General features: G+C 45.5%; 1 protein-coding gene across 6 annotated transcripts in view; it reads right to left on the bottom strand.

Moving 5' to 3' along the window:
• Positions 1-4,307: 4,307 nt before the first annotated feature.
• ENTREP1 (endosomal transmembrane epsin interactor 1) overlaps positions 4,308-14,018 on the bottom strand; it is a 68,957-nt gene continuing 59,246 nt past the window's right edge. For 3 of the 6 annotated variants that reach the window (XM_055272330.2, XM_055272327.2, XM_055272329.2), the window contains exons 7-11: positions 12,976-13,105; positions 12,713-12,791; positions 10,803-10,955; positions 8,303-8,595; positions 4,308-5,162 (exon numbers count right to left, since the gene is read on the bottom strand). In XM_055272330.2, the coding sequence (XP_055128305.1) occupies positions 4,959-5,162; positions 8,303-8,595; positions 10,803-10,955; positions 12,713-12,791; positions 12,976-13,105 (859 nt within the window). In that variant the 3' untranslated portion in view covers positions 4,308-4,958. Of the gene's footprint in view, positions 5,163-8,302; positions 8,596-8,761; positions 10,039-10,802; positions 10,956-12,712; positions 12,792-12,975; positions 13,106-14,018 lie in introns of those variants that run through there. The other 3 variants (XR_008656649.1, XR_008656650.1, XM_055272328.1) reach the window with 3 other exon arrangements.

Consider the following 14,018-nt stretch of genomic DNA (forward strand, 5'->3'; position numbering starts at 1 on the left):
AGATGGAGTCTCGCTCTATCGCCCAGGCTGGAGTGCAGTGGCACAATATTGGCTCACTGCAACCTCCACCTCCTGGGTTCAAGCAATTCTCCTGCCTCAGCCTCCCAAGTAGCTGGGATTACAGGCACCCATCATCACACCCGGCTAATTTCTGTATCTTTAGTAGAGACGGGGTTTCAGCATGTCGACCAGGCTGGTCTCGAATTCCTGACCTCAGGTGATCCACCTGCCTCGGCCTTCCGAAGTGCTGGAATTACAGGTGTGAGCCACAGTGCTCAGCCCGTTACCATCTTTAACAATAGTCATGAATAACTTTTCATCAAGAATTCCCAGGATGGTGAACCATCTGCCACGTGAGCCTGTTCGATAATCAGGGATAAGGGATCCTTCATGCCAGCCTCTGAGAAACCAGGCGTGTGCCTGTTGGTCTCAAAGTCACCCTGTCTTGGCTCCCCCTCCTTGCTGGGGCCTGGGCACGGTTCAGCAGCCAAGAGGAAGATGGCTTTGCATTTGTAATTTGTGATTTGTGTGTCCCTTCTTCCTGCTCTGCATTCTGCCCTCAGCCCCTGGCCCACAGCCTGGTATCCTGGAGCTCCATAAATACCTGTTGAGTGAATGAGAGGATGAAGGCTTCTGCAGAGAGTGAGTGGAAGAAAAGTGGCATCTTTTGACTTCAGACTTGACTTCCTTGCAGAGGCCTCAGGGAGGAACAACACGGAAACAAAGATGGCCTTGTCCTGGGCCCTTCCCTCCCTGCCCCACCGTCCTCCTCTGCATCCTACAGCGAGCGGCCTGGGGGGAGGTGGAAATGGGCCCCTTTGTTCTGCTTCCAGAATTCCGCTCCCACTGAGTGGAGGCCTGGTTGCAGCCCCCTTCTTCCTCTGCCAGTTCTTCCTAATCCTGAGGGACTCGCCAAAGCCTTGGATCTTCACACCATGGGTCTCGCTGTGAGGACAGGCCTCAACTCACAGGTAGCCTCAGAGACGAACATGGGTACAGAGGGAAGAGGGGGTCCCCACCTGTTCCCTCCCAGTCCTCTTCATCAGTGTCCCCAGGGCCTATCACACAGGACAAACGAAACTAGGAGACTCTGTCTAGAGTGGGAACCCAGGTGAACACTAATCCAGCGTGGGCTGCAGACCTGTTTTTCCTTGGTCCCTGACATGAGTAAATTCAGAAAGTGAGGGTAAGTGTTTTGAGATGTTAACATGATAGAGTACTTTTATGACTATTGAATCAAATAATTTTTCAAGGGTTTGAATGGATTATCAGACCATGGAAAGATACAGGAAACTTGAATGCATATTACTAAGTGAAAGAAGTCAGTCTGAAAAGGCTGTATAGTACCTGATTCCAACTGTATGACATTCTGGGGAAAGCAAAACTATGGAGACCGTCAACGGACCAGCGGTTGCCAGGAGTTAGGGGAGAGAGGCATGACTGGGTGGAGCACAGAGGATTTAGGGCGGTGGAACTACTCTGTATACTACTACAGTGGTGGATACATGTCATCATGCATTGTTCAAATTCATGGAATGGATGACACCAAATGTTAACTCCAGCCATAAGTGCTGGTCTCTTACCCCTGCCCCATTCTTAGCACTGGGCCTCAGTTTCCTTTTCTGCAAATTGAGGGGGTAGCATGATCTAACCTACCCAATTAGACAGTTCAGCAAATGTCTGGTTCTTTTGACAAATACAGGCAGCGTCTGGAAATTAGGGGCCATAGACTCCTCCTCCAAACCTCACCATCAAGATGCTCCAATGAAAGCAGGTCTTGAGCAATTCTGCCAGCCAGCCATGCTCATTGGCAAGGCTGCACAAAACAGTTTGTAAGCTCGGGGAAGTCCTAGCTGTCCTCAGATTCTCAGACACGTAGCTTGCTTGAAAGGTTGGGGTTCTGAAGGAGCAGCTTGAATCTCGGTCCATCCTGTGACAGTCTCACAAAGTGGGGACCAGATTCTGATGCCTCATTGGTACAGAGGCAACAATGACTGTGCAGTGCTCCTAGCTGGCCACATATTGTGAATATTATTTACTTCGCCAGTGAAAACTTATTTCAAACATCCCTTATGCTAATGAATCAACCCTCTGGTGTAATTTTGATAACCACATTTGAAACGCTTTGTTAACACCTCTGGACTATGGATTCCTAAGGAACTCCAAAGGCGAAACAGCTGCCCTCGCTATATATGTTCAGTTAACCTATGAGCATGTGTATCATTATTAATGCTTAAGTATTTAAAAATATATTACTACCCAGATGAACTTGCAAGGAGATAAATCACGATTTCTGAGTTCCCTCCCATGCTATATATATGTAAACATGTAAACTATTGTTATATATATATATATGTTTCTGTGTTTTGTTTTTTTTTTTTTTTTTTACTTTAATACTCCTTAAAGTCAGGGAAGGAAGGCAGAAATAGGTTTTCAGATTTCGCCATTTCTGAAGTTGCAGGGACAATTCTGTGAAGCTATCACCGGCCCCCACTTGCTCCTGGTGTCCATCTAACTGATGCTCTCAGGCTTTATGCCTGCTTTCCTTTTCCAGTTGTTGCTGGCAATTTCTCATTCCTAGGGATGGCTGAGGCCATCTCTGTGACTGTCCCTCCAAAGCTAGAAGCCAGACACTGTTCACACTTGTGGTGCCCACCTGTCTTCCTTGAGCCTTTCAGGTACACAGGGAGGCCTGCGGTGGCAGGTGGAGGTGAGCAATAGGGTTCAGAAGGGAAGGTGGAGAGGGATGCAGCTGGGGGGAAAAAAAAAAAAAGATTCCAGAGCAGTGAGAAAGGCACAGCCAGGCCTGAGTGAGGGAAGGAAAGGCCAGTCCCTTCTCTTGCCTGGCTATGGGAGTGGGACAAAGTGGTTGGCTAAGAGCTGTGAGGCCTCACTTGGAAAAACCAGTTTGGGGGTACACAAGCAGCTGTGAAGGAGAGAAGAAATTAGACCAGGCCGCATGGGCAGTCCACAGAATGTCAGAGAGCTATGGTGAGGCCCTCAAACAAGGCAGGGGCTTACCCCAGGCAGTGGGCCAGACCCCACTGGACAGCTATGGTGCTGACAGGAGGACTCCTAGAGAAATGGAAAGATCATGAGCCTGAAGGGGAATTCAGTTTCTGGGAATGGGCGGATAAGAACGGAGAAAATGTCATTCTGAGATGTCACTGTAGATCTTCCCCAAACACAGCTGATCCCAGGCAAGGGGCCTGACCCCAGCCTGTTCACAGCCCTCCATCTCTCCCATTTCCAGGGCTGTTTCCACAGCCCCCTTCCCACCCCAGCTCAGCACCTCCACACAAGTGTCTTTCCCCTCCTTTCCTCCATCCCTTTTCCCCACCACAGTTCCCACTCTGGCACGGCTCGTTGGCTTGGACCCAGAAAATCTGTGGTCTGGAGAGGCAAGCTAGAAGTCTTAACAGCCCTTTCTCACAGAAGCATGAAATGGCAAACCAATTTCTTGTTTGGGAGGTCGAGGAACAGAGCAGTTTCTGGAGTTGGACTGCCTGGGTGTGAATGGCAGCTCCACCCCTTAGCTGCGGAGGGACCGTGGGCAAATTACTGAACCTCATTTTCCACATCTGTAAAATAGGGACAATGACAGCTTCCACCGCCTACGCTGTCACGAGCACAAAATAGGAGTGTGTGCAAAGCTCTTAGCATAGTAGCTGGTGCACAGGCCGTGCTCCAGCAGGAAGCAGTCCTCCATTTCCTATGTAACCTCTTTACTCAGCTCCTCACCTCCACTCATGTCTGGCCCAAACTATTCTCCATGCAGCATGGTGATCTTTTGAAAATATGCTGACATCCATCACTCTTCTGCTTAAAACTCCTCAACAGTATCTCATTGCTAGCACAACAGGCAGCCTGTGCAGCTACTGCCCACCGCTGCCCTGACTCAGGGCTGTGGTCACAGTGGCCTCTGGTGTTCTTCGCCTCTCTCTCTCTACCTGGAACATTCTTCCCTGACCCACTAAGTCGTGACTCAGCTCAAGTGCCATTTCCTCGAAGAAGAAGCCCCTCTAACCACCTACTGCTCTTTTTCAGCAATAATCCCCAATCTGTAATTACTTTATTGATTTATTGTTCATGATCCCATGAGAAGGCAGCTCCATGAAGCCATCCAGCCAAGCGCTTGCTGAATGAACGAAGGATACATGTTATCCATGGGCTTCAGGTGCTTTATAAATTAAACCGGTTCAGTGGCCTGCCCGGTGAGCCTGATCACCACAGCTCCAAGTTCCCAGCCCTCTGTATGGTAAGGTCTGGCCACCTAAGTGTAAACAAATATTACACATCAAGCCCAGTGGCCCAAAGTAAATATGTTTATTCCCAGTTCTGCCTTAGGGGTCTCTAGTTTTGCAAGCATGAGTAAACGGAATCAACAATAATCCTCTCCTTAAATGTCTGGCATTAAAATTTGTCACTTAAGAAGTTTCCTGTTTTTCCTAAAGAGAGTGTGATTTGAGGGTGGCCTGAAACAAGGCTTGAGGCTTGTGGACACATAGGGTTAATCGCCTTATTTCCTGCCAATTCGCAGAGCAGTGAAAGGCCAAAGGCAACTATAAATAGCAGCCCGGCAGATCTGTCCTTCCAAGAGGGAAAGAACTTAGCAACAAAGAGAGACACGAGGAGTGAAGTGGGCAAAGAATCATTAGCCCAATTTCTGCCCATGCCAGGGCATGTGACCCTTGGGAATGCCGCGAGGCCCAGCAGAGGAAGGAGAGGATCAATGCTTTCATAACCTCCAACTCAGTGCATCCCAAACCCAGACGGGCCTGGAACGACCTGTGCATTTACTCCTGAATGCCCTCGGTCAGCAGACACGGGAGTCAACAGGTGGGAAAACGTGTCCTCCAGAGTGTTCCTTTTTTTGAGGTGGACCACAGCTCCCAGCCAAGAAATGGCAGAGAGGAGAGGGATCCTTCCCCTTGGAGTGGCCTTCTGTCTTCCAGGGTTCACAGGACAGTCTCTTGGATGACCCCAATGAGGCTGTGTGGCCGCTCAGCCTCCACTCGCCGGGGCCTCCTCTCGGCTCGGGGCCTCCCCACCGGTGTGAAGGTGTGAAGGTCGCCGCAGCTCTGGAGGTGCAGCAGGCCAGGCTGTCTCCGCGAGGGCAGCATGTGGGCCCTGGAGGTGCTGGGCTGCAATGGGGCCATTATCTTTGGGAAAAGAGAGGGGTGGGGAGAAGTTAAGTAAGCTTTACCAGATGTGGCCCTTTGACCTACCTCCTAGGTCCATCCACCTATCTTAAAATGTGTAATTGCTTTGAAAAAGAAAAAAAAAAAAAAGGCATTTTCCCAAAGTGGAACTCACTTGGAATCCCAGAGGCTCTTTGTAAATCCTCCAAATGTTCTACCATGTTCGCTGTAGACCCGTAAACCACACTTAACTGGTTTGTCCGGTGCAATTTCTTGCTTTAACATTCTTCTCATTGCTTTTCTCTAATTTCTCTGAAGTCTAAGTCAGTGATCCTTCCTGGCATCTGAACATTACTACTGGGTCAGGGAGGGATGGGTATTGTCAGAAACATGAATTCCCAGCTGAATTGCCACAGAATTCCCATAGCAACGGGGACAGTTAGCCTGGATCAGGAATCTGTATTTTTAACAAGAATCCAAGTAAGAACCAGTGGTCTGGGATTGGGACCAGGTGATGGGTTTACAAAATGTCAACCAAGTATAGGCACAGTGGCTCACACTTGTAATCCCAGCACTTTGGGAGGCTGAGGCAGGAGGATTACTTCGACCCAGGAGTTTGAGACCAACCTGAGTAACATAGTGAGACTCCATCTCTACAAAAAAAAAAAAAAAAAAAAAAAAAGTTTAATTAGCTGGGCATGATGGTTCATGCCTGTAGTCCCAGCTACTTGGGAGGCTGAGGCAGGAGGATCACTTGAGCCAGGAGTTCTAGACCAGCCTGGACAACATCGCAAGACGTCATCTCTACTAAAAATAAGAAAACTTAGCTGGGCATGGTGGTGTGCGCCTGTAGTCCCAGCTACCTGAGAGGCTGAGGCAGGAGGATCACCTGAGCCCAGGATTTCAAGGCTGCAGTGAGCTATATTTACACCACCGCACTTTAGCCTGGGTGACAGATGGAGACCTTGTTTCAAAAAAGAAAGAAACAGTCAACCCAAACCATCCAATGATGCTTCAAATGGATCTGATAATCCTTTAATAAACAATATAAAAACTAGGCCAATTTATTTGTAAAAAGTCTTTAACAATGATTCTTTTTGCTAGATCTATTTTGCAATGTGTCACAAACATAATTTTGAATATATAATAATATCACTTACTCTGTAAAAATGGCAAAAATATGAAAAATTCCTCATCCAACTGGGATTGAAGAGGAGAGAACTGTCCAGTCAATTTTTTAAAAATTGCACAGCCATGTCTGTTTGACCTATAACACTGTCAGCAGCTTCGGAAAAACTTGGGGCTTTATTGTTACCTAACATCACAGCACAATCATTTGGATGACTTTTTGTTTCATTTGTACCATTCTGAGCTTTTAAGGTCATTAAAAGATTATTCCCCAAAAGAAGAAAAATTAAATTTTATTAACAGTCTACTAATTACATTTGTCTTTAAGGTCTGTCCTTGTCTCCCGATTAAGAATAAAAGTTCAACATTCATAGAAGTTGACTGTGCTACATAGTAAGTTAGGACAAGTGGTTTTGATATCAGTGAAAATCAAAATGGATCTAAAAATTCCAATATGCGAAGCCAGCTAGAGTCAGAAATAACTGGTCTCCTTCTGCTGTCCTTACCTCCTTCTACCTGGGAAAAGGTATGGAATTGTGAAACCTCACCTCTAGGTTCCAGTCCTGGAAGGCCCAGGAGATGGCCCAAAATCTATCACAACAATCTCAGCACCAGAACTTTTAACCTGCCTGGGGCACAAAGATCTAGCAAACATTTGTGATGATAGCATCTAGTGAACTGTATAAGTGCTTGTTCTTCTTCCCCAGAGCTATTTCTCAGGGAGCAAGACTTTGCAGAAGGTCCAGGCCCACTGCCTGGTGAATGCTCCAGCTCTTAGCTCATCAGAGCTTGGCAGCCTTCCAGAAGTGGCTCCTGTTTATTGGGCTCTTGGGGCCAGACAGAGGGAAGGTGACAGACAATGACATCTGGAGTAGCTAAGGGACACCAGGATGTAAAATGTTTCCCCTACATAGGTTAGTAACTGGAGCCTGACCCAGAACCATCAACTGATCACTCTTTCAGAGTGCAAACCCAAGAGCGTCTGTGGTTCATGTACCTTCATGCAAGTAATCAGATCATTCCTCCCCACCGAATCCCCTGAGGGACTGGGAGAGTTTGGCGTCTGGCTTCTGTAAGAAGAGGCCAGCAGGTAGAAAGGGGGAACAGAAGGGACAGTGAGAGGGTATTTACTCAATCTGAATTAAAAATTTACCTACATCCTGAAGTTGGTAATTACCCTGAAAAATTAGCTCACTTCAGTTGAAGAAGTATTTGTTGGCCATTTAATACACAAAGACACAGAGCCACATAACATCCATATGCCACTGTGGGGTGCTGTCTACAACATCCATCCCACTACCTGCAGCAATGAAGCCAACACCTGAAAGGGAATGGCTCTTAAAAGAGGTGGAGAGAAGGCTCTTACCAGAAGGAAACTCTGTTCATTCAAAAGTAAAGGTATAGAGACTACCTAGTCCAACCCTTTACTTGAAAGAGGAGAAACCTGAGACCCAACTGGATTATGTTCATGCCCAATTCTATCTTTTCCCCAAGTGGCTTCAGTTTTGGGGATTGCATTGTACTTTTTAATCTATAAGAAGAAAAGGTGCTTATTCCCTTAGGACCTGTTGGCTTATTTATCTTGCCAAACATTTCATGGGAGTGTGAACAGCCTCTTAGAATCTTGTCGATATTAAAATTTACCTATGTCATCATTTCCAAAGGGCTGAGAAAACATGCCCTATCAAAGGAAACCTTCAATTCAGGAAATCAAATGTTGAATGCACTCTACACTGTCCACATCCTCTGCTTTTATTCCTAGGATGCACTCTTTAATTTTCCCAGACATGCTTCCACATCCCAGAAAAACTGGGTTCTCTTCCCTTGAGCCAAGAATGATGTGGGAAAGTCACCACACTTGAAAGGAAAGCTCCCCGGCTTCCTCTGTCTCCCTCCCCTGACCTCTCAACCCAATTTCCCTGAAGACTGTGACCATGAACTTACTCTGCCTTGGACAAGAAAGCAGAGAAGCCACTTCAGCTGCTATGAAAATGAGTCATCTGATTCATGCCTGAGATTAATAATAAAACTACCTGTTCTAGAAAACTGGCACTTGTGATGGCTTCCTCCATGTGCTCCTCATCAGACTTCAAAACAGATTTAATGTTTTCTACAAGTTCATGGATGTCTGGGGTCATGGTACAAGAAGAGTGCTCCAGGAACCTCGCCACCAGCAGCTTGGTGTCCATGTAGGATTTATAATCTATCAAAGACCGCGGTCTGCATCGTGAAGCTCTCGATCTCAAGCCTCTCCTCAGAGTCACTGCAGCCAGATCCAGTCTCCTTTCAGTCTGTGTTGCAGCTTCACAGCTGAGCACTGGGGCAGCTGTGGGCAGAAACAAACAACATGTACCCATTGGCCAACTCCTTTTGAACACATGCCTGTACCTGAAAGCACAGACCACAAAACTCAACATGGAAAGCATCTGACAAATGCTGATAGCCATGCACATCCTGCTTTTCCCCTTGCAGAAGGAGGGAAAACAATTATAACACAAGGTTATTCCCTGAAGTCCAGTTCCAATAGGATATGGCCCGAAACATGTCATTGTGTCATGTACGACACCACCCCCAAGGTAAAGTCAGATGGTGGAGAGGAGAATCCAGAATGCAAACCATAATGAAATTAAGTTTCATGGGGTACAACAAATAGATGGGGATGGATGGGCCAAGCAGGAAAATGTGGCTGATCAATGAAAGGATGTTCCAAGGAGCGAGGATGAAGCAGTCAATTAAGAGAGGAAGGGTCTGAAGACAGACAAGACTTGTCGGATGAATGTAATGCTCTGATTACTTTGACTATACCTTTGTCCCAAACGTCCTCAAGGACATTGTACTGACTTGTGTTATCGATGCTCACACCACGGATAGGAGGTAGATCTATAGCTATTACAGAAAGAGAAATTTAGGTGCAGAAAAAGTACACATCATTCTGGAAGTCAACAGAGAGCCTGGGAAATCCATTGCAGGCTCTAATTTCCACAGCTACCTACATCAGCAAGGGTGTAAAGACCAGCAGAATGCTTCTGCACTGTGAAGTGGGTGAAGCAAACTCAGATCTGGTCATTATGTGTCCAGAAGCCAGCCAGCAGCCTTCAGCATACACAACACTGGCATCTTCAGTCTGTGAAGGCCTGATAAGCAGCAATTTAGAAATTCAAAGAAGACAAGAAGCAGGGGGCAAGAGAGCAGGTGGAAGACGGGGAGCACCCCTTTTCCTCTGGAGAAAGGCAGGTGTGGGGAGCTCTAAACCAGGATTCAAGACTGTCCTCTCAGGCAGCCATATGCACGTCACAGAGAGCAAGAGTCTTCCAGAAGCACTCTCCAAAGACACTCATGTGTGAGGACAGAGTCAGGGTCTCCACTCTTCCACTTGAAGGCAACCTGGCGCCTTCCACAATGGAGGGCTCCAGTAGCTGCTGTTCTCGCCCCTGCAGGTCTGCAGAATGAGAAGGGGTTCTGGAAAGATTTCCCTAAGTTGTGCAAACAGCTAAGTTCCCGTTGAGGCTGGAGTCCTCAACTTGCCAGGTAGGGTGTAGGAGACCCACAGTGAAGGCAGGTCTTGGGAATCAGAAGCCAGGCTGCCCGGCCACTGTGTTTCAGAGACACGCTCAGTACTAGGCGGCAGGACTTCCTCTCCACTCAGAAGCCGCCGTAGAGACAAGAGGAATGTTCTCTCTGGCTCGCACATGGTCAGTCCAGAGCTGTGGCAAATAACACACACTGTCAGAGAGGCAGAACCGAGACTGCAAGGGCTCAAGACAGGACCCTGGAGAGACCAGGGTGGAGGATTATCAAAGTTTTATTTGCATAGGTGTTTTAGAACAGCAGAGGTCAACTCTGCTAGACTACTTCACAAGAAGAAGCTGGTGCTGGTGGAGTTACAGGAGGTTTTAATTTTCTTCCTTTAGTTTCTTTATTTTTTATAATTTTCTATGATGAAGAGATATTTAGAGATGTTCAGGTATTCATATATTCAGAAAAACTCAGTGTTATTTTAATTTTTAATTATTCAGATAACATCTATACACAAACTCAACACAGAGAGAGAGGTGAAGTGTGTGGGTGTGTGTATTTCATTCTATCCAAAGTTCTAAAAAGAAGGTCAAATTTCAATAATTCAATCATCTACTCATACATAGTAAAAATATAACAAATTATAAAAGAGGGAGTATACAAAAATCCTTTTGACTTTTTTTAAGACAATGCATATTCCCATAGGATTGCAGCATCTAGAAATCAGAACTAGGTGTGCGTAATTGTCTTCATGTAGTACCTAGCATAGTATCATGTACAACCAAATTCTTTTGATGACAATGACTTAAAAAAAAACCCTACCATCCTTAAAAGACATGGTAGATATATATTCCTAACATAGACATAGAGTATTTTACTTTCCCAAGACTTCATAAGTTCCTTCAAATGACCACTTAAACTGCACGGTCTTGAGCTGGCCAGAGCCACCTGCCTTCACCTGGCTCCTTTAGGCAAATAAGCACAGAGCCCTGTGAAGAGCTTGGGGAATGACATCACCTCTCTCCTCGGAATGATGGAGCACAGGGTCACTCTTCGACCTGGTCCTCAGGGGTGGGAGGGCTCTCCGGCTTCTCATAGGACGCACCAGGGTTGAACTGGGAGTTGACATGGATGCATTTTCTTCTGCAAGTATGTTAGGAATGTCCCCACCTGATTAAAAAAAAAAAAAAAGAGGTGAAACATAAATTATCTCACCAGCTGCAGTCCTCAAAATGGGCAGGAAACACCTGTGAGCCTAAACCTGCCAGGGCAAGGGTAATGCAGTTAATAACATTTACTCAGGCTGCTGGCCCAGTAAGTTTTTATATCACTGCACTATGGGAAAACTTGCCTTTCCAAACCACCCCTCCACACCTAAAACAAACAAACAGAAAAATTTAAATCCAAGAGCAAAATAAAGGAGCCATGCCAAAATGGCAGGGTTTTTTTTCCTAAAGGTGCTTAGAGTCTTCTCCAGGGAAGCATCCTGGGGCAGTACTGAAAAGCACCCTGACATCTCAGGATGAGCCTGGTTCTGGGGAAGGTAATACCTGCACAGGTGAGGTGGCTGCTCTGTGGGCTGCAGAACTCCCGGAAGGCTAAGTTAGAGAGAGTCAAGCGGCCACTAAACAAATCCGTAAAACCCTGCTGGAATTGGATAATTTATGGTCATGAAAATAAAACTGTGAGCCTGAGTTGTAATTCGGGAAACTGTTTTTAAAAATGGAAAAATTGGCTGGGTGCAGTGGCTCATGCCTGTAATCCCAGCACTTTGGGAGGCTGAGGTGGGCAGATCACCTGAGGTCAGGAGTTGGAGACCTGCCTGGCCAACATGGCAAAATCCCGTCTTCACTAAAAATACAAAAACTAGCTGGGCATGGTGGCCGTGCCTGTAGTTCCAGCTACTCAGGAGGCTGGGGCAGGAGAATCACTTGAACCCAGGAGGTGGAGGTTGCAGTGAACTCAGATCATCCCATTGCACTCCACCCTGAGCAAAAGGAGCAAAACTCTGTCTCAGAAAAAATAAATAAAAATAAAGTTAAAAAATAACAAATGGAAAAATTATGAACATACTTAGGAGACAGAACACTGCTTCATAATTCTACTTAGGATGCAAGGTGAACAGAACACAAAGTATTACATTACAAATAGTACTGCTGAAAAATTACCTTCATCTAAAATTGCTAGGAGTTGATCCATTATTTATTACCATTGTGATTTTGTCCTGGTGGACAATTCTCTGGGCCACTTAAAACCTCCCCAAAGAGAGAAGGCCATAACAATGTTCCCTTAAATTACAAGGATAAATGTAAACTGACTCTAGTACTTACTGCAGTACTGAAAACCAGAATTCACTAGCTGCTCGGGCAGCATGACCTGGGCCCTAGGTTATAAATGACACAGCACAATCTCACTGCAAATCACCCTGCAATAGAGGAAACTTTTTTTCCCCTGCCAAAAGTCTAGCTAATTTTAATAGGAGGAAGAAAATCATCGATCAGAAAACACAAGAATACCAATCAAACTCTGTAACCTATTTCATGGTTCCTGAGAATAGTCTGGTTCATAAAAAATTCTAAGGATATCTTTTATCAGTTCACATATTTTCTCCCATTTATAAGTTCTAATAGTTGATGGTATTTTTGCATCTGGAGAAAAAGGCATAGCTTGAACTATTTGCTCCAAGAATACCTGCCCTTTAACACAATACCAGACAGGATCACTATTTTATCTTTTTTTTTTTTTTTTTTTTTTTTCCTTTTGTAGAAATAGGGTCTCTCCATGTTGTCCAGGCTGGCCTCAAACTCCTGGCCTCATGTGATCCTCCCACCTCGGCCTCCCAAAGTGCTGGGATTACAGAGATAAGCCACCTTGACTAGCCTATTTTATCATGTTTTAATCTACTGAATCATGTCACAATGTATTACCTTGAGTCACTTGTGTGCAGCCCGGATCCAATGGGATCACAGCAGCTTCTGATCCTTCTGGCATTTGAAATGAAGATCCCTGCATCACAGGAAAAAACAGGGTTATTTTGTTGATGTTTAACTCACCCCTCATTAGACCCAGTGAACTCCTTAAAAAGTTGTGTGGGGCCTGGTCTCCCTGCTGTTCTCTGGAGGCGGGGGGATGGGGGGGTGCTGTCTTTCCCACTTGCAGTCAATGTACTTAGATTCAGGACAGACAGTACCTGCTCCTGGTCCATCTGGCTCACCACAGCTTCATATGGCGGTGGGGGATCCAGAGGACAGAACACTTCCACACCTTTGATTCGAGCTCCGTAGATGTGTGGCAGGGGAATAACGTCAGGACCAACCATCCTAAGAAAAGTGACTCAGCGTCAGAAAGCACGTTCTACAGACTGGCCACGTGACTGCGGTGACGCCCGGATACTGGCTTTGCTCTAAACGGTGGGGAAAACCACTCACCTCTCCATACCATGGTCTCCTTGGCCAGGAGAGGAAGAATAATAGAAGCTGCTCTCCGATGAAGTGGCCAGAGTTCCTTAAGCAAATGACAGTGTATAAAATGCAACCCCGTCATTGCTTTTAAACCCATCAGTCAAAAAGCAAATAATCCATAGAGATACAGAGCAGATTAGTGGCTGCCAGGGGATGGGGGAGAAGGGAATGGGGAGTGACTGTTTGATGGGTATGGGGTCTCTCTGAAGTATTGAAAATGCTTTGGAACTAGATAAAGATGATGATTATGAAATAATATGAATGCACTAAATGCTACCGAATCATATACTTTGGTTAATTTCATTTTATATGAGTTTCACCTCAATTTAAAAAACAGCTAAGGACTCAGGAAAATTCAATTATGTCTTACATTCTACATGGCTCTTGTTTTTGTCCTGTGGGTAAAGAACCGTCAACAGCAAAATTCAAAATAATAGCAAAATCCTCCACAAGATTTCTCACCAATGTTGATAGAAAATTCCACAAATCTCTGCCCAAGGTACCAGATGGTCTAGATAATGATGAACCTAAGTTTTAAAATAATTTATAAAATACATATAAAAGCCAGAACACCTGTATTCTGCTATGGAGTATCAAAGAATGAAAGAAAAAAAAAAAAAAGAGAGAGCAAAAGTTTGTCTGTTCTTGAAATACAAAAAAAGGATTTTAAAAAGCTAAAAGAAATGGATGAGAAAACAGATTCTGGGGCTAGTTGCTTGCAGGCACTGCCTTTTGGGGAGTGGTGTTCTCTGAATTTATAGTTGTTTCATTT

Source organism: Symphalangus syndactylus, chromosome 3 (genome assembly GCF_028878055.3).
Source record: "Symphalangus syndactylus isolate Jambi chromosome 3, NHGRI_mSymSyn1-v2.1_pri, whole genome shotgun sequence".
Taxonomy (NCBI): domain Eukaryota; kingdom Metazoa; phylum Chordata; class Mammalia; order Primates; family Hylobatidae; genus Symphalangus; species Symphalangus syndactylus.